The sequence below is a fragment of the Sciurus vulgaris genome, assembly GCF_902686455.1.
Source record: "Sciurus vulgaris genome assembly, chromosome: 2".
NCBI lineage: Eukaryota > Metazoa > Chordata > Mammalia > Rodentia > Sciuridae > Sciurus > Sciurus vulgaris.
In genome coordinates this window covers 23,582,212-23,607,836 of record NC_136462.1, presented here as the reverse complement: position 1 = coordinate 23,607,836, position 25,625 = coordinate 23,582,212, and the positions used below count along the sequence as shown (strand labels likewise).

The 25,625-nt window shown below is 39.1% G+C and overlaps 1 protein-coding gene across 3 annotated transcripts in view; it reads left to right on the top strand.

The window, feature by feature from the left end:
- Nucleotides 1–25,625, top strand: part of TSHR (thyroid stimulating hormone receptor) — a 156,767-nt gene that overhangs the window by 118,009 nt on the left and 13,133 nt on the right. For all 3 annotated transcript variants that reach the window (XM_079128060.1, XM_079128059.1, XM_079128058.1), the window contains one exon: nucleotides 12,473–12,550. In XM_079128060.1, coding sequence (XP_078984186.1) covers nucleotides 12,473–12,550 — 78 coding nt within the window. The remainder of the gene's footprint in view (nucleotides 1–12,472; nucleotides 12,551–25,625) is intronic.

Here is a 25,625-nt window from a genome sequence, read left to right as displayed (position 1 = left end):
AAACTTCCTGAGATCTTGTTAAAATACATATTTCTGACTTAGCAGTTCTGTGGAAGACTGCAATTCCATATTTTTAACAAACTCCCAGGTGATGCTGAAGCTGCATCTGTGGACCACACTTTGAGTATCAAGAGTGAAGTACATAAACTGCACAACCATGCACAGTAACCTGGATGAAAAATAATATACTTATAGCTGAGTGCAGTGGTGTACACAGGCAGTCTCAGCTCCTGGAGATGCTGAGATGGAGGATCCCAAGTTTAAGGCCAGCCTCAGCAACTTAGAGAGACTCTAACTCAAATTAAAAAACAAAAAAATTTTAGAAAGGGCTGGGAATGTAGCTCAGAGGTAGCAAACTTCTGGTTTTAATTCCCAGTACCACAAAGAAAAAGGAGGAGGACGGGGACCTTGAGGGGAGAAGGAAGGGGAGAGGGAGAGGGAGGAGGAGGATGACCATAAAATGTACAGATTAAGTGATTCCATTGGTGTTTTGGTGGTTAAATGGCATGTTCTGGAATGATTCCAGTTTTAAAAGATAAATGGTAAAACATCCTGAAGTCATTAAACTTAGGCAAGGCTCTCTGAGTTCTGTTTGAAGGGGAGTCTACTAGTCTTTATCAAAGGAGGAGTTAGAGGTAATTCTCTCCATGTCTGGCAGGGGGGTGTTATTAGGGTTGATTTTCGTTGTTTGTAAAATACATAATTATAGGGGATGTTTTAAAAGACTTGGTAGAGTAACATGAACACTTATACATCAAACTTATTCACAAATTTTGAGAGACCCTCCTTCCATCTTAACTTTATTGTACTAATCGCATGCAATCCTTCATTTACTTCTCAATGTATTTATTGAACACTTGTGATGTGCCAGGCACCATGTTGTCCACTGGCAAGATGAAGATAAAAGCAAAGTGCTCCCTCATTACAGAGGACAGAGTGCTCTGTGGGGTCAACTCAGGGGCAGCAATATGACAGATCCAAGTACATTAGGGAGAAATGTACCCAATACCAAATATGCATCTCAGAAAATAACTTGACGCTAATCATCCAAAAACACTTGCCTTCTTGCTTGCAAAGAGATAAAGGAATGGTTTTCTCTAGACTTCCCCCATGGTTTTCTAGTTATTAGCATTTGTTTTTAATATTACACAAAACTCACCAAATATTGTCTTTTTTGGTTCAGTTGTTCCTTGAAAGCCATGACCCTTAGGGAAATGGTCTTCTTAATCCAAATTTTCTATGGAGGATTAGGACCTCTTAAGATAATTTGTCAATACTAAGGGTTTAAAGATTTCAGAAGATTGACATACTATTCTAGATATAGAGGGCATTAAGAGACCCAGCTAGCCCACTCCTCTGTATTTATCCAAAAGAACTAAAATCAGCAAACTATAGTGATACAGCCACATCAATGTTTATAGCAATGGAATTCACAATAGCCAAGATCTGAGATCAGCTCAGTTGCCCTTCAACAGATGAATGAATAGAGAAAATATGGTAATATACACAATGGAATATTACTCAACCAAAATGAAGAATGAAATTATCCCATTTGCTGGTAAATGAATGGAACTGGAGACTATCATGCCAAGTGAAATAAGCCAATCCCCAAAAAACCAAAGTTCGAATGTTCTCTCTGATATATGGATGCTGACTCACAATAGGTGGGGGAGGGAAGAATAGAAGTTCATTGGGATTAGACAAAGGGGAATGAAGGGAAGGGACAGGCATGGGAATAGGATAGACAGAATGAATCAAGCATAACTTTCCTATATTCATATATGAATGTATGACCAGTGAAACTCCACATCATGTATAATCACAAGAATGGGATCCTCACTCGAATAAGTTACACTCCACATTGTACAACACGTCAAAATACACTATAGTTTCATGTATATCTAAAAAGAATAAATTTTTTTAAGTAAAAAAAAAAAAAGAAAGAAATTATGGCATTTGCTGGTAAATGGATGGAACTGGAGAACATCTGGCTAAGTGAAATAAGCCAGTCTCAGAAAATCAAGGGTTGAGGGTTTCCCCTCTTATGTGGAAGCTACAACAAAGTAAAGGGAACAAAATGGGGGAGATGAGATATAAGGATAGAGGAAAAATCAGTGGAGGAGGAGAAGACTGAGGATGGAACTGTAGCTCAGTGGTGGAGCGCTTGCCTGGCACACGTGAGGTGCTTGGTTTGATCCTCAGCACAACATAAAAATAAATGAATAAAATATTATGTCCATCCACAACTAAAAACGTACTTTAAAAAGAGATGATTGAGGAGGAGGGAAGGGTAGGAGGGATGGGAAACAAGAAGAAATATGGAATGAATTTGACAAAATTACACTATGTGCAAGTATAAATATACCACAGTGACTCCATCTTAATGCAAATCTATGAAATATCAATTAAAAATAAATAAATAAATGAGAAAAATGAGCGTTTAGCACTGAGACAACAGAAAAACCACATTAGCAAGGGCATGGGTTGTGATACTGACAACACTCTCAACCAGGAAGATTGAAGCTGGGAATGTGGCTCCTGAGTTCAGTGTATTCAGCTGACTGTTGCCTGACCCAAAACCGCTTTTCCAGAATGCTAGATGAAAAAAAGGATCCAAAACCTTGGATAGAGAGTGGTCAATTTCTCAAATTTTCACAAGCAAAGGATTTTAAAGTCCAAGATAAGGCTGTAATCTTCAAATTGTTTACTTCTTTATCCTGCTATATTTAGTCATTGGAAAGGATGGTCCTCCAACATTCCCAGTTATTTTTAAGGACAAAGACATGGGTATAAAATTCAGACTTTAAAGTCTATGGAGCAGTGGTTCTCAATATGGATACGAATTGGAACCCTCCTAGGAGTTTTGAAAGCACTGATGCCTTGGTTTTGTCACCAGGCATTCTGGATATAGCCAGGCCAGTAGGGAGTTTTAAATCTCCCCAGGGGAATCCAATGTGGAGTCAAAGTCAAGAATCACTGGGGAATATGCTGTCAATCTTCTTGTCTAATTTTCACATTTTACACATCAAGAGAATGAAGCCCAAAGAGGTCACATGACTTTTTTTAAAAAAATGGTTTTTGAAATTTGTTAGTCTAGTGGCTGTACCAAAGCTGGGACCTGAGTACCCTAGTTTAGGATTGTTTTCCCTGGTCTCTGCTGGGTTGCATCACTATTGACCTACCAGCCATGACCAAAGCAATGGATACCCAACTTCTCCAGCCACTGCTTCTTTTTCTTAGCCCTGAAGATGATTTAGACTTCTTAGCTCAGTCAAGCAAAAGCATTAATACAGAAGTTAAAATATCTTGCACATAGAAAGAATGAGACCATGTAAGATAAAGGACTCAACTCAAAACTTGGGGCATAATCAAGAGAAGTCTCAAATGACAATCACGCCAAGCAATGGTGTCACTGTCGGTGAAGATCTGACTGTACCAATGCAGGAAGACCACCCACTCAAGAAGCTTCAAAAAGAAGTCTCTGTGGAGACAACTGGATAAATAGTCTGGGATAGTGAAAGTAATTAAATTTAGAGTTTAGGTTGAGGTGGGTTCTTGTATAGTAACCACTTCATTTCAAAGCATCTGACTCCTATTCATGATTGGCATCCTGGTCATGTTTAGAGAACTCTGCAACGACTTCAAGAGATTTTTCAAAAGGAGTCTTCTAGAACTAGCATACTCCCTTTTATGGTTTTGGCCATAAAGTTAGCTATAGCATAGCAAACACTTTTAGAGACATTTTCTATTGAAAAGATGGGGAAACTAAAAAGGGAGCAATGATTTTTGTCTATCTTCTCTCCAACCTTTGTAATAAAAGAAGAGATTGTAGGACTTGGAAACATTTCCCAAATTTTGTTCCTTGAACTTCATTTTCATATCAAGTTAATGAATGTTACTTTAAAAAAGTTAACTAAGGATCTTATAAGGTTGAACAAAGTATACAGATGATTTTTAGATCTTCCAATGGGACAGTCTGAATTCAGTATCCAGGGGAGGGTGCAGAGCCACTCAGGTGGCTCTTGGCTCCAGTAGCATCTCTTTGGTGTGTTACTCCTTGGAGCACTTTTTGGGGAATAGTACTTCTAAGAGAAAGAAAAAAAAATAGAGTGTTTTTCCTAGACACAATTTAATATAGAATGTTTCACTTCTAGTTACCAGTATATGAGGGGATTTCTCTCCACTAAGTGCTAAATTCTACAGCAGACATGAGCTGGATGCTCTGTTAATTCAATTCTGACACTATCGTCAGGATTCACTTCTGAAGACAGCATCAGATCCCAGAGGCTACGAGCTCAGTCCTACAAGTTTGCCCATACTTCAGATGATAATCACAAGTCCCAAGATGTGACGTTCATTTCTGCCCAAGAGGCTATGAATTGGGGTTTCCAACTCTCTCTCTTCTGTTCAATTAATTTGCTACAGCAACTCATATAACTCTGGGAAACTCTTTACTTACATTAAAAGATATGGAAAGGAACATCCAGATGGAGGATATTAATAGGGCAGAGCATGTGGAGGGGTACAGAGCTTGCCTGTCTTCTTGGGGTATGCCACTGTCCAGGAACCTCCATGTGTTCAGCTATCTGAAAGCACGTCCAAACCCCCTGTCCTTTTGGGGGTTTATGCAAAGTTCATAACATAAGCAGGACTTATCATACCATTGGCCATTGGTGACCTACTCAAATTTAACAAGATATGTTCAAGAGGTAGCCTGTAGAGATTCTAACTAGTAAGAACTTTTGGATTATCCAACAATGCACTAAAACTAAACCTAGGAAGTGGATATGCAGAGCCTGCCTTCCCACCAGTTTGCTCCTCGAGTTCCCTCATAGGCTCTGTGAGGGAGTTGGCTGGTGGATTGACAATGGTCCTTAGCTCACTGGCAGCTTAACTTACAGTGGGTTCTACTCACTGCAACTCTCCCTGAAACATGGGAAAGAAATTAGTGTATTTTTGATAAATTTCCTTAACATAATATTTCTTAGTTAAAGATCATTTTCTTGATTTTTAAAAACTCCAGACTAGGGGATTAGTAAACTTTTTCTGGAAAGGGCCAAGATAGCAAACACTTTGGGCTTTGTAGAACATATGGTCTCAGTTGCACCTTCTCACCTCTGCTGTCAGTGTGTAAAAGCAACAGTAAATAATACATAAACGAATGAAAGCGGCTGTGTTTCAATAAAATCGTTTCACCAGTTTATAAAAACTGGTGAAAACCAAGATGTGACTGGAGGGTCATAGTTTGCAGACCTTGGCTCTAAATAAAGGTATTCAGTGAAGATGGTCATTTGTGGCCAAATATGCATCTATTTCTCTCAATTCCTGGTAAGGGTGAAAGAGCAAGCCTGGGCTAAAGATAAGAAGTATCTGGATGAAAATATTTCAGGGTTAAGAGTTCAGATCCAATCATAATAGAAAACAATGATCTCTTTTTCCAATGAGTATTGTGGATCCAACTGGAAACTCTGCTTCTATCATAAAACTATGTTCCAGCCATTCATCGTCCTGTCCTAAGTTTCTGATTCCTAGTTGATGAAAACTTGTTCTTTCCTAGATTTAAGTACATCAACAAAAGTGTCATGTAGAATAATGTATAACAAAGCTAATGGTCATTTTAAGGAGCTCTGCCATCAAAGGAAGAGGAAGATTGAGTCATAGGTAAAGGAAATCAAGATTGCACGTCCATAGTAATCATGAAATAATATTTACTGTGTGTTGCTTCTGTTCTCCATGTGTCTTGTGTTTTCAAACTAGGTACACAACTCAGTCTTCTATAATCACCCTAATGGGTTTCAAGGACTGCACAAAAAAAGTTAGCAATTTGGTCATTTCTCCAGAAGTATGCTCAGATATCTGTAGGTCCTAATTTAAATAATTTGTCTTCCAAAAGAGCAATCATTCCCCATTATCTTCCTCATGCCAGTTTGCTGAAACTAGCAGGTTTGACCTCATTTACACCCATGTTTGAGCGTAACTGAATAATAGTACTGCTGCAGCCAAATTGGGCAGATTCCACACTGAGTACAAGCACTGGTGCTTTAACCGCAGTTGAGTAATTAGTCAGAAGTTTGTGAAAATCATGGCAGATGTGTAAAAGCACATTGTCTTGTGATTTTACATGGAGCCAAGCATGTTGTCATCACTCAAATGTGAAATTAATAATAAATGCAAGTATCCTTGCTCAGAAGAAGTTGAACTGCTCTTGGTTGCCAGTTAAGTCACGTGTCCATTCTTTGGAATCTCTTTTTCATCTTCTCTCTCTCCACAATCTGTGTGGATGTGTGTTCCTTCTCAAACATTGTCTGGTTCTCTATATTGTATTTTTTTTGTTGTCAAACTCTAGTGACTAGCTACCATTTGACAATAAACATTTAGGCAGGAGGGAAAATACCATTTGGATGTGCCAAGAACCGAGCAAGACACTAATCATGATGAACAGAGAAATCAACACAATTAGGGTACTGATTAGTATCACACATCAACTGGTTAGGAGTCAAAGACCACAGCTTGGAGCACTGGGAAAAGATGATAGAGAAGATTATAAGATTAAGCAGACTATTATTTCTCATGGTTTAAGTATTTCAACAGCTTGTAGGATGTGCTCCAGTGCTGGCTTTTGCCTCTGTGTGTTGAAATCTTTAGCACTTTCTCACCTGTTACTGTTTATAAGCAGGTGTCCCAGACTTCTGCAACCAAAAGCATTTCCGTAGAGCAACCCAGCTTCTCTCTAGACTAACATGAGAGCCAGGCAGGGGATTCCTATAATTTTCTGAATAACTGGAGTCATGGGAAAGAAATACAGCTCCCCAAAAAAGTGTTCCCCTGAGAGTCTCACAACACTAGCAGGTGCCAGCCCAAGTTTCTTCAAAAAGGAATGCAGAGATACAGGTCAGAATTCCATCTTGGAGCTGAAGTATATCCTAAAACTTCTCAGAGAGCAAAGCTCAACAATTTGCAACCAAATATTCTTATCACAGTGTCATACTCTTCTCTTACCACGAATCATCAGTTCCTTGGTGATCCATGGAAGAGAAGATAGAGGCACATAGAGGGTACCCCTGTCTTTGAGTTGCCCAGAAAATGGACTTTGATTTATTCATCCAGCAAGTTTCTACTGAATAACTACTATGTACTAAGAGTAAGTCTAATGGAGACCATGCCCTCATAGGTATACTACACAAGTAATAGTGAGTTTGTGAATTTTATATTTTCCCCCTATTCATTACTGACTGCTTCCTTTTTCCTGACTACAACATTCTTCCCTAACTATTATGAAATACATAATCTTAAATCAGGGCAGGGCTTCCTAAACCCCTATATGGAAAATATGACATCTCTTATGAAGAAATTCATCATTTTCAACAATTCCTCAGAGACATAAGTGCCCCCCCAAACAAACAATGAAGAACAATTGAACACACACAACTATAGTAGCTTCTCTTACTTTTCTTTATTTATTTGCAGTTCTGGGGATTGATCTCAGGGCCTTGTGCATGCTAGACAAGTGCTCTCCCACTGAGCTACATCCCCAGTCTTCTCTCCTAGTTTTAAAGGAAATATCAATTCTTTATGCATAAGCCCTACTCAGTACTTACGTTTAGAAACCTCGACTTTCAAGAAATCTTTCATTTCTTACAACAAGTCTTCCTACACTCTTTTAAGTTCACTGATGTTCCTCTTCTCCTTGCAAGGGATAGTTTTAATTATCATCCCCTATAAAATAATTGTCTAGAATAGGTTCCCATCTAACCTACTAAGATTTGTGATTAGCTTGCCAAAGTCATTTATAGACTAGGGACTGCAGAGAAATGAGGATAAGTCATGATCAAGGAATCCACTTCACTAGACTGACATTCCTAGAAAATGTCATGTGATCAACAGGGCTGATGGAAGCACTTCCTTCCCGGATGTTAAGCCTTCTGCATTTGTATTTCCTCACCCCATTCCCTCAGCTTCAGTTGGAAGTGGGGAGGAGAAATTTGAACCCAAACTTAAAAGCCAAATGAGGCAACCCTTAAAATTACCAAAAGCAGAGTGATGGTTACGTTTTTAAGCACCTAATTATCTCAAAGAGGTTGAGTACCTGGCGACCACACTGGGTTTAGAGAACACAGCCTCCTGTGAGATCAGTTCACCCCTATTCAAGTTGGCTGCATCCCCTCTGCATCCTCCTTCTCCCCTCCTCTACTCTGGCTGGCTTTCCCAGTTTGAGGTCTTCTGCAGCCTTTCTGGTAAACTGCAAAGCTTATCAACCATTCTCATTATCCTCAGGGAGGTATTAAATATCAGATGAAAACACTGCAGATTTGGACAAGCAATAATTTAGTTTTACAATAATTTCTGATGATTAGAGTAAGCTGGTTTTCACTTGCAACAGTCGGAGATGAAGAGGAAAAACTGAAATGAGCTCACTGGCTCTTGCTTGATATTCAACAGTCTGGGAACAAAATGTGATCTGAAAGCTGCATGGTCCAAAGGATACAAAAAGAGTTGTAAGCCAGTGTGGCTGTTATGCTGAGTTTAGTTGTCTTTTTACAAAATCGCACAGTTCAAGATTTTCTCTCCAGTTGTTCTTTTCTCCAAGATGGCTCTTGCCCACTCCAGTTATCACTAACCAAAAGATCATGATTAATGTAGTGGGTTGAAGGAATCAAACTATGATCAAGTGGGGACCATGACTGGAGCTTTACATGACAGTAATACATTGGGAAAGCACAGATTGGCTGCTTTAGTATCTTAGGTCTTTGAACATGTATGATATTAATGACCTCTCTCCATGTCAGACTTAACAAGGCACTGAGCAAGATCAGTGCATTGGATGTGGAATGTCCACCAAAACCCATGTGTTAAAGGCTTGGTTCTCAGTTTGGTGCTATTGGAGGTTGGTAGAACCCTTAAGAGGTGAAATCTAGTGGGAGGAAGTTAAGTCATTAGGGATGTGCCCTTGAAATGGATATTGGGACGCCCTTCTTCCTCTCTGGCTATGAGCTACCGGGAAGTGAATCTCTTCCTCCACCATGTGCTCCTGCCATGATGTACTGCCTTTCCATAGGCCCAAAAGCAATGGGGCCAAATGACATGGACTTGAACCCTCCAAAACTGTCAGTCAAAATAAGCTTTTCTCTTCTTAAGTTGATTTTTCTCAGGTATTTTGTTATAATCATGGAAAGCTAACTAACACACTCTAGAAGTTAGGTGTCTCACCACTACCTGAAGAGGCCATGTTTGGATCAAACCCTTTGTAAACCAGCTCCTTCAACAATTACTGCCATCAAGAAAGTTGATATTGGCCAACTGACCACATCACATGCTAAGTCATCTAATCTTTCATTCTCTATTGTTTTTTCTTTAAAATAATCACACATCACCTCAGAATTCACATCACCCATCTCACTATCTTGGAGGAAGATGTATTGATTTATTTATTCACTCATTCATAATTTTCTTCCAATAATAGTTAAGGAGGTATTGAACTTAACACTAGGTATTCAGAAATGACTATGACATAGAACTTTGATTCTGGTTGGGAAGAGACAATAAACAAGTAAACAAATGAATAAAGCAGGTAATTACAGATAATTTTGATAATGCTGTGAAGGAAATGAAGATGAATGGAGGCAAACGGGTGATGACTGTTTTAGGTTAGGTAGTTCTTGACTTTATTTAAGAAAAAAATGAGGGCTGGGGATGTAGCTAGTGGTAGAGCACCTGCCTAGTATGTGTGATGCCCTAGCTTTAATCCCCAGCATAGTTCACACACAAAGAGAAAAAGACAGAGAGAGAGAGAGAGAAATTGAAAGACTCAAAAAGATATACAATTTGTAAGACCTCATTGTGTGGAGTCTCAGTACTTACTTACTTTTTATTTGGTTAATCCCTTATCCTTCCCAGAAGGGGAAGACTTCTTCAGCTTTGCTGCTTGATAAAACTCTTCTTATCCCCACTACCACAAGGAAGAGCCACCTGAATTCAATTAACTGGAGGCAATTTTCTCTGAGAGGTCTGTGGAGAAGAATTCTGACCAAAGTCCTCTTGCCACATTACTATTGACTTTCATCCTTGGGAATTTTGTGTCTTGCAGAGCAAACTCCATCAGTACAATAAGTGGAAGCATTATCTGGATCAAAACAGACCCACTCATGGTCTCCGCTCTATTCATTTGTGTCAAGCTGCCCCCACTCAGCGCTTGGCTGGTACAACTGGAGAGCAAACCCAGGGGCTTGCCCATGATGGGCAAGTATTCTACCACTGAGCCATAGCTCTAGCCCTGTGAGTTGTTTAAAATGCATGAATTAGGATCAATTGTAAGAAGACAATTTTATTCTCTAAAAAAGCTGGGGTGGGGGAAGTCATTTTCAAAATCCTTGGAAGCTTTTATTCATTTGGAGGAAACATGTTTCAAAACCACTTTGTGGAAAAAAAAAACACTTTGTGACAATTTGCTTTAAAAAAAATTACACCCTCAAATACCCAATGTGTTTCAAACTGGGAAGATCAATGAGCCCATCAAATCCCTTCCATGGAAGGTATATGCTGTAATTTTATCTGCCTAAACAACCCCCACAGTACAACTCCCAAAATTGTATTGTCAAAAAAATACAGGCCATTCGATTAAATATGAACTTCAAATAAACAACAGATAACTTTTTAAATGCAAGAATGTTTCAAAAATTGCATGGAGAATATTTATACTAAAATATTATTCATTGTTTATCTGAAATTCAAATTATACTGGCATCCTGTATTTTTATTTGCTAAATCTTGCAAATTTGCTCAAAGATTTGGATCTCTGACATTCCCTGTCACCACTCACCACCTTCACCACTTCCATTACATTCCTAGTTTAAGTCCTGTCTTCAAAAATAAATTGGAATATTGACCAATACTGAGAAACAAAATTTAAGTCCGTTGTTATTGAAGAGGATTAAAAACATAATTGCCAATGCACAGGAAAATAGAAAATTTAAGCAATTTTAATAAAATTTAGATATGTGAACTAGATCTTAATTATGCTCATTTTGGTGCTGGGAGAATTGGAAATCCATATGCAACAGAATGAAACTAAACCCATATCTCTCACCATGCACGAAACTAAACTCAAAATGGATTAAAGACCTCGGAATCAGACCAGAGACCCTGCAGATTATAGAAGAAAAAGTAGGTCCAAATCTTCAACCTGTCGGCTTAGAATCAGACTTCCTTAACAGGACTCCCATAGCACAAGAAATAAAAGCAAGAATCAATAACTGGGATAGATTCAAACTAAAAAGCTTTCTCTCAGCAAAGGAAACTATCAGCAATGTGAAGAGAGAGCCTACAGAGTGGGAGAATATCTTTGCCAATCATACTTCAGATAGAGCGCTAATCTCCAGAATCTATAAAGAACTCAAAAAACTTTACACCAAGAATACAAATAATCCAATCGACAAATGGGCTAAGGAAATGAATAGACACTTCACAGAAGAAGATCTACAAGCAATCAACAAATATATGGAAAAATGTTCAACATCTCTAGTAATAAGAGAAATACAAATCAAAACCCTAAGATTCCATCTCACCCCATTAGAATGGCGATTATCAAGAACACAAGCAACAAGAGGTGTTGGCGAGGATGTGGAGAGAAAAGTACACTCATACATTGCCGGTGGGGCTGCAAATTAGTGCAGCCACTCTGGAAAGCAGTGTGAAGATTTCTTAGAAAACTTGGAATGGAACCACCATTTGACCCAGCTATCCCACTCCTTGGCCTATACCCAAAGGACTTAAAATCAGCATACTACAATGATGCAGCCACATCAATGTTCATAGCTACTCAATTCACAATAGCCATTATATATATATATATATATAATGGAATATTACTCAGCCATAAAGAATGTTAAAATTATGGCATTTGCAGGCAAATGGATGAAATTGGAGAATATCATGCTAAGTGAGATAAGCCAATCTCAAAAAAACAAAGGACGAATGATATCGCTAATAAGTGGATGATGACACATAATGGGGGGAGGGAGGGGTTAGTGTTAGGGTTAGAGTTAGGGTTAGGGAGGGGGGCAAGAATGGAGGAAGGAAGGACTATATAGAGGGAAAAGAGGGGTGGGAGGGGTGGGGGGAAGGGAAAAAATAACAGAATGAATCAAACAACATTACCCTATGTAAATTTATGATTACACAAATGGTACGCCTTTACGCCATGTACAAACAGAGAAACAACATGTATCCCATTTGTTTACAATAAAAAAAATAAAAGCTAAATAAAAAAATTATGCTCATTTTGAAAAACTTCTGCGTAATTAATGTGTACAAACATTGAACAATTGAAGCATAGAATACTTCGCTTGAGGTAAAAGAAGGCAAAGTAAAAACAGTATGCAGCTAGGGAGTCATGGTCACATTTTATTTTGGTATTTGCACTAATTGTTTAAATTCACCTAATTGATTCTCTTTTCCTCTGTCTCTCACTCTCTAGTTATCTAAACAAGAATAAATACCTGACAGTGATTGACAAAGATGCATTTGGAGGAGTATACAGTGGACCAACCCTACTGTGAGTAAGACCTATAGATGAATGTTTTAGTGTTTGTTTGTTTCCTTTACTTTTTCTGGAAACAAGATGAGGAGGCACTGAGGTTCAAGGGTAGAGAATGTTCTTATCCGGCTAAGGCTTCTACTAACATTTTTCTGCCTGACTCACAGGCTACCTCTTGGAAGAAAGTCCTTGTTCTTTGAGATTCAGAAGGTCCTGAGACCCTGCATGCTCTTCTGATACCTGGTCAGGCAGCCACCTTGGTGTGGCTGTTCATGGAGTTTCTATTTGTGGAGTAGCTACTGTTTGCAGAATTCTGAGGTATGAGTTCTACAAATAGGTGGAAGGCACTGTAGTCTTTGCAGAGAAAATGCACATGGATATGCCCTGCACAAAACTGGCAGAATATAAATGATAGTTTGATTCATAACTGAAAGAACTTCAATCATTAGGAAAGATGGGATATAAACCTCTTCTAAAATAGCTGTCAAACTTATCTATTGTGCATTTCTTCTGACTGACAGCCCCCCAAGCAGTCAGTGACCAAGTTCTGTCAATCGTTTCCCTTGAGCCTCTTTATCTTTGCTGTCTTCTTCAGCCCCTTAGTTTTGCCTTAGTTTAGAATCTTATCACTGAGCATCTAGCCTAGTCCTCCCCAGAGTAGAACACAGCATCTAGAGATGCAGAAGACAACCTGTTGGGGATGTGAACAAATGTTTTACTTGTGCTTTAAAAATAAGAACAAATGAAGTTCCATGAATATGTTTTGTACAGATGATTGATGACCCTCTGGTGTCAGGTAGAGAATCAGTGCTCCCCAGAGAAGAGAGCATGATCCCAGTCCTGAGGACTTGGCACCTTTATCCTTTCCCCTTTCACAATCTTTTTTCCTTTGGGTGAAATGCACCCATTTAAGGGGGTTTGTGGTCCTATTCTCTTAAAAACTGCCATGTGGGGAGTCATAGCAAAGTGCTTCATGGACAGCAAAGTACTTAAATGCATTATTTTTTTCTTTTTTATACAAAGAATGGGGTGGGGGACTGTTAACCTTTTTCTGTAACAAGTTTTTGTCGGTACTTTTTAAAATCTGGATCACATCTTTATCTGCATCTTCAAGATAAAGGTGATTTCTCCAGTGAATGAGGAAAGTTATTGCTTTCTAAAGAATCCAGTATTTTGGAGAGAGCCTTTAGAAATAGGTGTTTAGAAACATTTTCATGTTTTGTGGCTTTCCTGATGACAGTGATGGATACCATAAAATCTTTTTTATTAATCAGAAACAGAATTTTAATTGTTTTTAAAATCTTTCAATTATAAGTTTGTACGGGCTGAATTGTGTCCCCCTAAAATTCAAACGTCAAAGCCTTAACCTCCAGTGCCTTTGAATGGAACCGTATTTGGAGACAGGATCTTTAGAAAGATAATTAAATTAAGATGAGGGTGTTGGATACAACCCTAATCCAATCTGGCTCATACATTTACAAGACGAAATTAGGGAAAACAGAGAGACACCAGAAAAGCTTAGGGAAAAATCATGTAGGGATTGCAGCCATCTGCAAGCCAAGGAAATTGAACCCTACTGATACCTTGATCTCAGGCTTCCAGCCTCCAGAGCTGTAAGAAAATGGATTTGCATTGTTTAAGCAACTCCATCTGTAGTAGTTTGTTATGGCGATAGGTTTACCGAGTTGCAATGGTTTTTAAATCCATGCGTATAAAATAAGAAAATGACACACACACTCAAATCAATTTGCCGAAACAACTGATTGTCTTCAGAGGATATGCACTTCCTTAAGAACATATATTTACTGAATTGGATGGAAAGATGAGACTCTTTGTTTATGAGTGCACCCACAGTTGCTTTATTCCACTTGCATGCAACTTGTCTTTATGTGGTAGCTTTTTTGACTAAGACAACTATTTACACCAAAACTAAAATAAACCAAATTCGAAGCAGACTTAAAACAGCCATATCAGAAAGCATTTTAAAATTGTTTTCAAGATTAATGAAGCATATTTGATAACATGTTTTCACTTTAGTGAAAAAATTTAAATGTTCCTTATTTTGTCTTTAGCAGAACTTTTTCAAATGTATATTTGGTGTGTTTTATAAGATGCATGCTACAGTATTACACTGACACGTGTATAGAGCTCATAAATATTCATATATTAGAACTATACGCTCTAAGAATTTATACTTACAAACACGTGAGATTGAAAGCATTTGAAGATCATTGGTATCACCCAGAGCCACCCGAAGTGCGGGTCCAGTACGAGGTAAATGACTGCTCCAGAGTCTGCAGCACAGCACAGCTTCCTCCACGGAGAAGGTTGCCACAAGAGTGAGGTCTGCCACACTGGGCACTTGCTCAGAGGAGGTTTACAATTCAGAACAAGACTCTTTATTTTTTTAATTATTATTTTTTTTATTTTCACAGTCTGCATTTTGATTCATTGTACACAAATGGGGTACCTCTTTTCGTTTCTATGGTTGTGCAAGATGTAGACTCATGCCATTCACATAATCATACATGTACATAGGGTAAGGATGTCTGTCCCTTTCCACCATTTTCATACCCGCTCCTCCCTCTCATTTCCCTCTACGTAATCTAAATTCCTCCATTCTTCTCTTACCCCCATCCCCACAACCTCCATTATATATCATTCTCCACTTATCAGGGAAAACATTCAGCCTTTGGTTTTTTGGGATTGGCTTATTTCATTTAGCATGATAGTCTCCAGATCCATCCATTTATCTGCAAATGCCATAATATTCTTCTTCTTTATGGCTGAATAATATTCCATTGTGTATATATACCACAGTTTCTTTATCCATTCATCTGTTGAAGGGCATCTAGGTTGGTTCCACAATCTAACTATTGTGAATTGAGCTGCTAGTAATGGCTGTTATCAAGAAGACAAATAATAATAGATGTTGGTGTGGATGTGGGGAAAAAGACACACTTTTACATTGCTGGTAGAATTGCAAATTGGTGCAGCCACTCTGGAAAGCAGTGTGGAGATTCCTCAGAAAACTTGGAATGAACCCACCTTTTGACCCAGTTATCCCAAAAGTTTATACCCAAAGGACTTAAAATCAGCATACTACAGTGACGCAGTCACAACAATGTTCATAGCAGAACAAGCTTCTTCTTGCCTTGTCAAGGACTGGTAAGAAGCTGTTGGCCGCTGAGTACCATATTTTGTGAGGCGGCGGCATATATGACAAGAGTCGCCAAATCTCCACCCTGCATTTAGTCTTGGTCCCTCTCAAATCCATCCTCCTCAAACATCTGTAAGCTCAAATGCAAGCAGGATCTTAATACCCCACACTGGCCTCCCTTCAGGAAAGGCATTGGTGTGACACATGAGGCCCTGCTATGATTTTCAGCTTCATCTCATGCCACTTTGTACCTCTGACCAATCTGTCATCCATATTAAAACTCTTAACCCCACTAATATTCAAACCTACTTATGCAGCTGTGATAAACTCTTGCTCTTCTCACTGCCTGGAAAAGCCTTCTACGACCTGATAAACTCCTGACATTTTGATATTCAAGCGAAGGTCTCCTGTTCTCTGAAGTCATCCTTAGTCCTCCTTCTCCTCAGGGAAGAATGAGGACTCTTCTCTGTACACCACCATCTACCCTGACCGACTCTTATGTACCAGTCCTGTGCCCCTATCCATCTCTCCAGGGTCTCCTGGAGGCCAGCATTAATGTTTTGTTTCTATAGCACCAGTTCATATTATAATGCCTGAGACACAGTACAAGCATAATAAATGTTTGTGAAAATAATAAAATTTACAATAAACAGTCAAATCATACTTCTATAATTACTACAGCATTTAAAGACATTTTAGCATATTGAACTTAGGTAAATGTGCTCATTTCTACTTTTTTGGAAGTGATCAATTAAACTACCCATTTGTTCATGCTTCTTAAAAGTTGTCTTTTTTATTTATGGCAATATTTTCTACAACCAAGTTAAGAGCAGATATCAATGGCTGGAAAGTGCTTTTCCTGCTCCCTGATGCTTCCAGGTTGAAGAAAGTGAACTTGGTAAAAAGTTATACCTGGTATTAACTCTTGGCACCATCATTTCCTAACTGTAAGAACTAAGTCTCAGTTTTCTCATCTGTCAAAACAGGATAACTAGAAGTAACCAAGTTTAAGTAGACAATTTAAAGGAACTAAGGATATCCTCAGTGAATGTTAAGCTTTATTAAGGCTACATTTACTTCTTCCTGAGCCTTGATAAATTATTCTGCTCTCTCCTAACCTCTCTGATCAGTTCTTCTCAATTTCTCTCACTAGCTCAGTGTACCATGACATCAAATAGGGTTCAATTCTGGGTCCCATCTCTTTCTTCTCTGTATGTTCTCCTTTGATTAAACCATCTGCTCTCAAATAGCATGAGAATGTAAACACTCTTAAAATCTCAAGTCTCAGATTTTAGCTTTTATTAAATCATCCCACTTGTCTGAATTTCCTGCTTTGTTCCCTCTTATTTCTACTCATTACCTTCAGTTTGGTTACACCCTCCCTAATCAACTTTTGAAAATGTACAATAAACTCCTACTGAGGACTTCTAAGCTTGAGATGCTTGAGGTTCACTATTTTATTCTATTATTTCATTTCGGTACTAGGGACTTAGCTCAGGAGCATCCTACCACTAAGCTACATCCACATGCCTATTTTATTTTTATTTTGAGACAGGGTCTCACTAAGTTGCTGAGGATCTTGCTAAGTTGCTGGGGCTGGCCTCAAACTTGCAATCCTCCTGCATCAGCCTCCTGAATTCTGGGTTACAGGCATGGAGGATCACTATTTTAAAAAGTGGTTAGGGAAAGTCTCATTGAGAAGGTGACAACTGGGAAACAGTTGAAAGGAAGGAAGGGACAAGCCATGTGACCATCTGAAGGAAGAGCGTTCTAGACAAGTGTAAAGACCTCCAGGAGAGAATATTTCTGGCATGTTTGAGGAAGAGCAAGGAAGTCATAACAGCTCAAGCGGAGTGAATAAATGGGAAAAACAGATTGGTTAAAAAAAAAAAAAAAAAAAGGTAATGAGGTATGAGAACAATTTGTGGCCCTAGAGGCCATTGTGAAGTGTTGATTTTGTTCTCAGAGCTGACTTCATTTTGTTTTTTGAGCAAAGATTTGACTCATGTCTTAACTGGAACTCTGGTTGTAGTCTTGAAAATAGACTGCAGGGTGCCAAGTATGGAAACAGAGACCACTGAATACACCAGATGAAGTAGGTAAGAGATGATAGCAGCTTCCACTAAGGCAGTAGCAGTGGGTGTGATGAGAAATGATCAGATTCTGACTATATTTATAAGGAAAAGCTAACAGAATATGCTGGTGTTGAACATGGGCTTGAATGAAAGAGAAAAATTGAAACAACTGCAAGTGTTTTTTTTTTTTTTTTTTTTTTTTGCCTGAGCTGTTAGGAAAATGGGGTCACCATTTTCTGAGGTGGGGAAAAGCAACTGGAGGTGCCTGTGACATATCCGAGCAGGCAGTGACATATGTGAATGTGAAAGGTCCAACAGAGGTCAGGGATAAAGACGTATTTGAGACTCTTTAGAACGTAGGTGGTGATAGAAGAAACGGATATGGAAGAAATCTCAAAGAACAGACAGAATTAAGACTCACAATAAACCTCCCTATCAAAGCGATTTTCCCTGATTCCTTCTAAAATAATATTAAAATGGGAGTAATTGTGGGGGGGACATGCCCTCTCAGTGACAAATAAAGATAGGTGACCATGTAAGTAAGTGACAAATGTCTTCAAAGATGAAGAGAGAGCTTCTTGCTCTCTCTTACTTGCATGGGTGAAACCCATAAAGAGAAAGCTAATTCAAATCACACAGTCTAAGGAAGATTTCATCAATTAAATCTTAAGTAAGGGTATTGGTGATGTTGAAGTTGAAAGTCTTTAAAAACTTCACCTATCCCCCCAGATGTTTTCTCTCATCCTGAACTATTAAGTAACTACTTCCTTCCCCTCACAGGAGAAGACTAAAGTTTCTTTCCATTAAAATGTGATCATGAAGATTTAAGGATAAAAGGCACAGTTTTGGACGGAAGTGAAGCACTGTTCTGAAAACAGGGTGCTATGAAAATTTACATTACAACATGTTTTGGGGAGATATCAGGGATTGAACACAGGGACACTGAATCACATCCCTAACCACTCCCTCTTCCTTTTTTTTTTTTTTAATTTTGAGACAAGGTCTAGCTAAGTTGCTTAGGGCCTTGCTAAATTACTGAGGCTGGTTTTGAACTTGTGATCCTCCTGCCACAGCCTCTGGCGCTGCTGGGATTAGAGGTGTGTGCCACCACACCCAGAACTGTTGGGGGCTATGCCATGCGACTACCCCAAGATGGCGCCTGGCAGCCAGCCAGAAGTTGTTTTGATCACATCGGTGGTGAGGAAGTCGGTTAACATAGACACACTCAGGTGCTTTATCATTGGCCGTATTCAAGTGAGTCCACACACACAGCGCGTGCACATGTGTTCCCGAGTGCTCCTGCTCGTGCCTACTTGTTTTGACCTTGCCGTGATTGGGCAGCTGGCTCTTCGCCTGATCTTGGCTTAACTGGTGTGGCCCTGCCCTCCGCCTCCTGGAGGGAATATAAGCGGGCAGAAGGCAAGAAGCAGCAGCAAGCAGAAAGCAGCAGCAGTAAGCAGCAAGCAGGAGGCAACAGGCAGAAGGCAGATTGTAGAGCGCTGGGTGGAGAACTGAGAACACACAGGTTGCAGATCACAGATCGCAGTACGCTGGATGCATCACTAAGAAGCACCTCAGATAGACAGCACCTTTAGCATGCACCTCTAGTATGCACCTTTAGTTCACAGGATGCAGGACGCACCTCTAAGAGCAGCAGAACTCTAAGAAGAAACAGATCTCTGATAAGCATAGAAGCCTGTCTTTCTCTAAAACTTCCTCTAAAAGCAAAGCCTATCTTCCTCTCTAAGGCTTTCTTCCTCTAAAATCAAGTAAGCCTCTTTTCCTCAATGGGCTAGAGAATAAGCAAGCAAGCAAGGAAGCAGCACAGGAATAGAAGTGGTTTATTTCCAGTCCACCTCTGATAAATACCCACGCAATTGTTGCTGCAGGCGGTAACAAATATCCGCCGGATTGTTGCTGTGGGCAGCGACACAGAACATCACAACATTTAAGACCAAGAAGTGCCCCTCTACTCATTTCATAAAATGAATGCACTTAGAATGTACGTACTCTAGGGAAAGTAGAATTCTGGGGAAGTTGACAGTTCCAAAGATAAGAAAGAAATAAAACATAAGAATGACCATTGATAGTCTCACCAAATTACCATGGTATAACTTGTCAGCCAATAACCCACATTTACTGAGCTTCCCTGCAAAGTCTCAGAAACCTAATATTCTGTTTACCATTTTTTTTTTTTGAGCTTACATCAGGAAAGAGAAAAATGAATAATTCAGAAACAGTGATAAACACAGAAAGGAAGCAAATGGAATTCCAGGATGAACACAAAGGGAGGTCCAAGTGTCTACATCAGAAATGAAGAACTGAAGGCTGCAGAAGGAAGATCTTTTAGAAAGCAAGGGGGATTGTCAGATTCTCTGACAGGATCAGCAGTGTGAAAAACTGGTTTGGGGTGTTTCACAGAACTTTGGAACATATGGAAGTGCTAACAATAGATCCATACAAACCAAGACATATAAGCTTTAAAAAAGGCAAAAAGGGAGACATCCATGAGAAGCAGAAACATAAGACTAGAAAGATAATGGAATCACAATATGCAGAGTTGTAATAAACAAAATACTGAATGTGGGTTTGACCAAATAAGTTCTAAAACCATTTCAGAGAGTAGAGGGGTATCAGAAAGGGAAAGATATGTTGTTGTGTTACTGGAGTCATTGGTTGAAGGTCCTGGCTCTGGTGGTCCCAACAGACTAGGCTCAGCCACTTGTCCCAATATGCCAAAGGGATAAGGAGGGGTGTAGGTCAGGAAAGGAACTTTAATTGGTATGGCCACACTGGAAAGGACAGATATAAGGGCATAGTGATCAAAGATCTGTCTTTGAGGAACTAATACAAACTTCGATGTATTATAGGAAAAGAAAACAAAGACAAAAATTGGGGGCTGCTTGGCTGGGGGTCTGTGTAACTGATAGAGAAGTCATCCTGATCAGATCTGGTCTGGCTGATCATGATCTGTGATGCTCCGGGAAGGTCATCATCGTTTGAGGGTGATTCAGTTCCCATCTAGAGATGCCCTGCTTAGAGGGTAGCCTCAGCTTTGCCACTGGGTAATTGCTCCTGCTTAGTGGTGCAATCTCATCATGGGGTGATCTGTCCTGTGAGGCTCCAGGTTGCTTGGAGGTAGTTTCAGACCCTTGTCATAAAGTCACTTATCAACCAGATCTGTTCTTCCTGGCATCTAAGGTAACTGCAGAAGAAAGCGGTTCAGAGGGGAAAAATAAAAAAGTTAAAAAGGCAAACAAAGTCAGAGAGAGACAAAATCGAAATGGAGTTGGTTAGGTCAGTGACTGGGTCCTCTCAGGTGATGGAAGTGAGTTACATCTTCATCTTCCACAGCAGGGAGTCAGTGGGTGAAATATAAGACCACTAAACCAAGAGAGGTTTGCAATTAGGGAAAGAAGCACCAGAAGTTGAAAGTGATTTCTTCTGAGACGTCGGAAACCAGGCTGCAGAGACTGGACAGGAGTCCGCTACAGTTTGTGTTATCCAGTTTCTAGGGTAATTTGCTTTTCACAAAGAAAGTTCACATATATATTAACAAAAATTTAAATTAAATTGAGAAAGAAAGTCACATAATGTAGGAAGAGAAGTCCCTGGAGATGTCAGGAATTGAAAGGTCAGTAGGAACAAAGCAAGAAATGAATAGAATCCAGTCTCGTTTCTCAAATTCCAAGTAAATATTTGTTGTCTTAAAATGCATTTGTTGGGACTGGGATTATAGATTTGCCTCACATGCAGGAGGCACTGGGTTCAATCCTCAGCACCACAAAAATAGGAAAAATAAAGGTATTATGTCCATCTACAACTAATATTTTTTTAAATGCATTTGTCAACTAATCATGCATGGCCTGTGACAACTTTCTAATTCTTATCTTGAACTTTTGTGAAAATCTTTATTACTTTATTTCCCACAAATTTCACATAACTAGATTTTAAGATCCCAGATGAAATGTATTGTATCTTTTGGTTTTGTAATCCTACACCTCAAAAGAGAAGATAGCAAGTGGCCAATAAATATTTGATGCTTTGTAACTGAATTTAAAATATCCACATTTGGTTGTTGTTTAGTACGAAAACCAAATGTGGAAAATTTGAAACTCCATCTAATGAAATGATAATTGGGTACCATATGTATTTTTGTCTCATTAAATGTTTCTGTAAAACAACACAGTCATTTCTAACAGTCAACAAAGTCAATAAAACTCACCCTCTAAGTTTATCATCTTTTTCCAAGGTCATTTCTCAAAAGAGAATCTAATTAAAATCAAGTTCAACATCTAGAGTGAGCTCTATTCTTTAGTCTTTGTTATTAAAAAAATAAATAAAAGCTTTTGAATTTAGCGTGGGGATACAATAACATTTTTTACTTATTGATTTTTTAAAAATCAAGATATGCAATCTCATTGTTCATTTTTATGCTTTCTATTTTGGATTACCTTGTTTTCTTTCATGTTATTTTGAAAAAGAAGCTCTTGGTGTTCATAAGCCAAAGGAAAGAACACACTGAAATGCTTCCCATAATAGCCAGTGTTATCTAAATTTTAAATTATGTAACTCACTTAAATAGCCTGTAGCATACTGATGGAAATTACTATAATAGTCCCAATTACTATCATAAGTATCTCTTAAGAAAAGAGAATCTTTGTGAAAGTATCCTTGAGTTTCCTTTACAAAAATAAACTTCAAAAATAAACTTGTTGCTTTTTTAGCTGATCAAATTAATGACTTGAAAATCCAGGGGTCATGATATTGCCAACTTTCTTGGCAACTTTTTGTTGTTTTGTTTGTTTTTATATTTTTTGATCATTCAAAGATTATATGATTAGACAGCTGAAAATTGTGGTAAGTTTTTCTCTAGTGTGCCTGAACTCTAAGGAAATAATTTTCTAGATGTATCCAGGGCAAAAGCTTTTATTGAGATATAATTTACATAAAACATACAGTGTTTAAGTGTATGGTTTAATTGCTCTACCCTGGTTAAGACTGAGAACATTTCATCACCCAGAAACACCCCTCAAACCCCAGCCTCCTGTAAATAACCATATATTTTTTAATTTTTCCAGTGTAAAAATCTGAGTAAGGTTGCCAGGGCATAGGACAGATGTATGTCCATCTTTATAAGAAACACTGCCCAACTGTTTTCCAAAATAGTTGTTCCGTTTTCTAGTCTACATTAGCAATGTACAAGAGTTTCATAGTAGTTAACCTGTTTTATTGTCAATCTTTTTTAAAATTCTAGTCATTCTAGTGGGTATACAGTGGTATCTTGTTATGGTTTCAATTTGTTTCCCCAACTATAAATGATGTTGAGCATCTTTTCATGTTCTTCTAATCCATTTGTATGTTTTCTTTTGATGAGTGTCTGTTCAAATCTTTTGTCCATTTTTCAATTGTATTCTTATCATTGAGTTGTGATCCTGCATAAGAATTTTGGACTAAATGAAATAAGTTTTGGTTCTAACCACCAACTTGCTGCCCTCCCAAGTTTGAACTCTTTCTTTGTTCTATGAGCTTACTGAGGAGAACCTGCTAATCTAAAACAAACCAGGGCAAAGGGGTTTATTTTTTTGAATATTTTTTAGATGTTGACAGATGTTTATTTTATTATTTATTTATATGTGGTGCTAAGAATCAAACCCAGTACCTCACTCATGCTAAGCAAGTGCTACCACTGAGCCACAACTCCAGCCCCAAAGGGGTTTATTTTAGTCAGCTTTTTTACTGCTGTGACTAAAGGACCCAACCAGCACAATTGCAGAGGAGGAAAAGTTTATTTGAGGGCTCACATTTGCAGAGGTCTTAGTCCTCTATGGAAGAGGTCTTGGTCCTTCTATAGGCTGGCTCCATTCCTTGGGGCTTGAGGTGAGGCAGAACATCATGGAGGAAGAATGTGGCAGAGGGAAGCAGCTCACATGGCCACCAGAAAGCAGAGAGAGACTCCGCTCGCCATATACAAAATATATACCCCATAGCCACGCCCCCAATGTACTACTTCCTCCAGCCACACGCCACCTGCCTCCAGTTACCACTCAGTTAATCCCATCAGGGATTAATCCACTGATTAGGTTAAGGTTATAACCCAATCATTTCTCCTCCAAACCTTCTAACATTGTCTCACACCTGAGCTTTTGGGGACACCACATCTAAATCACAACAGAGTTCATATACTCACTTCAACACAAGCATCTTACTGAATGCCTTGTCAACTCCATGAAAATAATGAGGATAAGACACAGCCCCTGCTTTTAAACAGGTTATAATCAAATTCAGGAGAAATGTAAATAAGTAACTTTAACATAGGCTTAATATAAGAAAAGCCATAGGACATAATTAGAGAATCGAGATACCATTCCTGTTAGGGCAATCAGCAAAGGCCCCATTAAAGAGGTGGTATCTGAGATGGGCTTCAAGTGAGGGGTGGAGTGGCAAAGACAGAGACAGAGTTAAGAGAAAGAACAAAGGCAAGCCTACAGGAAAATATAGGGTGTATTCAGAGGGAAAAAATCCAACTTGGGTCAAAAGATAGTGTTTGAAAGATGTGTTGACATTATTTTGTGGGGAACCTGACCTGATGAGTAAGGACAGTAATCGTGGGTTACTATAGAAATATTGAGAACAGCTGCAGAGCCCTTTGCAACTCCCCATCATGACCTCTTTCCTACACCTCTATCCCACCTTAGCCCTGACTGTAGTAGTACTGGACACCTTGGTCCCAGCGCTCAGCTGAGACTGTTCTTCTGTACCTCCAGGCTATTTGATAGGGACTGGACCTCCCTCAGAAGGGAGGGAAATTGGGTGCTCTGAAGACCAAATCGGTCTGGAGCTCCAAAACTGAACTCTGATCATTTCCACCAAAGCTACCTCACATGCAGCCTTCCTTATCTCAGAAAATGGCAACCACATTCTTCTAGTTATAGACCCAAAATCTTGGAGTTCACCTTGGATTCTGTCTTTCTCTCATACCCTATATGCAACCCATCAGAAAGTCCCGCTGATTCTACCTTTTAAATGCAAACTCCAACCACTTTCAGCATCTCCAATGCAATCACTTTACTCCACAGCACCATTCTCTATTGTTGGTCTTCCTGTTTCCACTCCTTTGGTCTACTTTCAAAGCACCATTCAGACTGATCCTTTGATAAATTGTTTTTTTTTTTTTTTTTTTTTTAATATTGGGGATGGAACCCAGGGTCTCACGCATGCTAAGAAAGTGCTCTATCACTGAGCTAGATCCCCAGCCCTAGATAGATCCTTTAGAAATAAATCAGATTATATATTTCTTTGAACGTTTTTTATCTCACCCCAGTGGAAAGAGGAGGTCCTTTTGATGGACAACAAGACCAGGTATGATCTGGTTCCTGTTACCTCTCTGACTTGTCCTACATTTCCTACCTGCTTCCTATCTCAGTTCTAGCCACATCAGCTTCCGTGCTTCCTCAAACATGCAGGCACACCCTTAGCTCAGGATTATTACGCTGCTGGGTCCTTGTCTGGCACGTTCTTTCCCTGGAGATTGATATGACTTTCTCCCTCATCTCTTGTGAACATGCGCTCAACAATATCCTTAATGAGGCCCTCCATGACATTCTCCGCCATCTCTAATTGTGACCTCACTTCCAGCCTCTTCCTTTCTTCTTCTTCCTTCTTCCTTTTTCCAATAGCAACTATCATTGTTATCTAATACTATCTGTCCTCTCTCCCCACTAGAAGGTGCTCATGAGGAAAGCAGGACTATCTGCCCATTTAGTCTACTGCTATAGCCCTAGCTTCTAGAAGTACCTATATAAAGAGAGCAACCAAAGTACTTGTTGAATAAATGCATGTCGTGTTTTTAAATTCT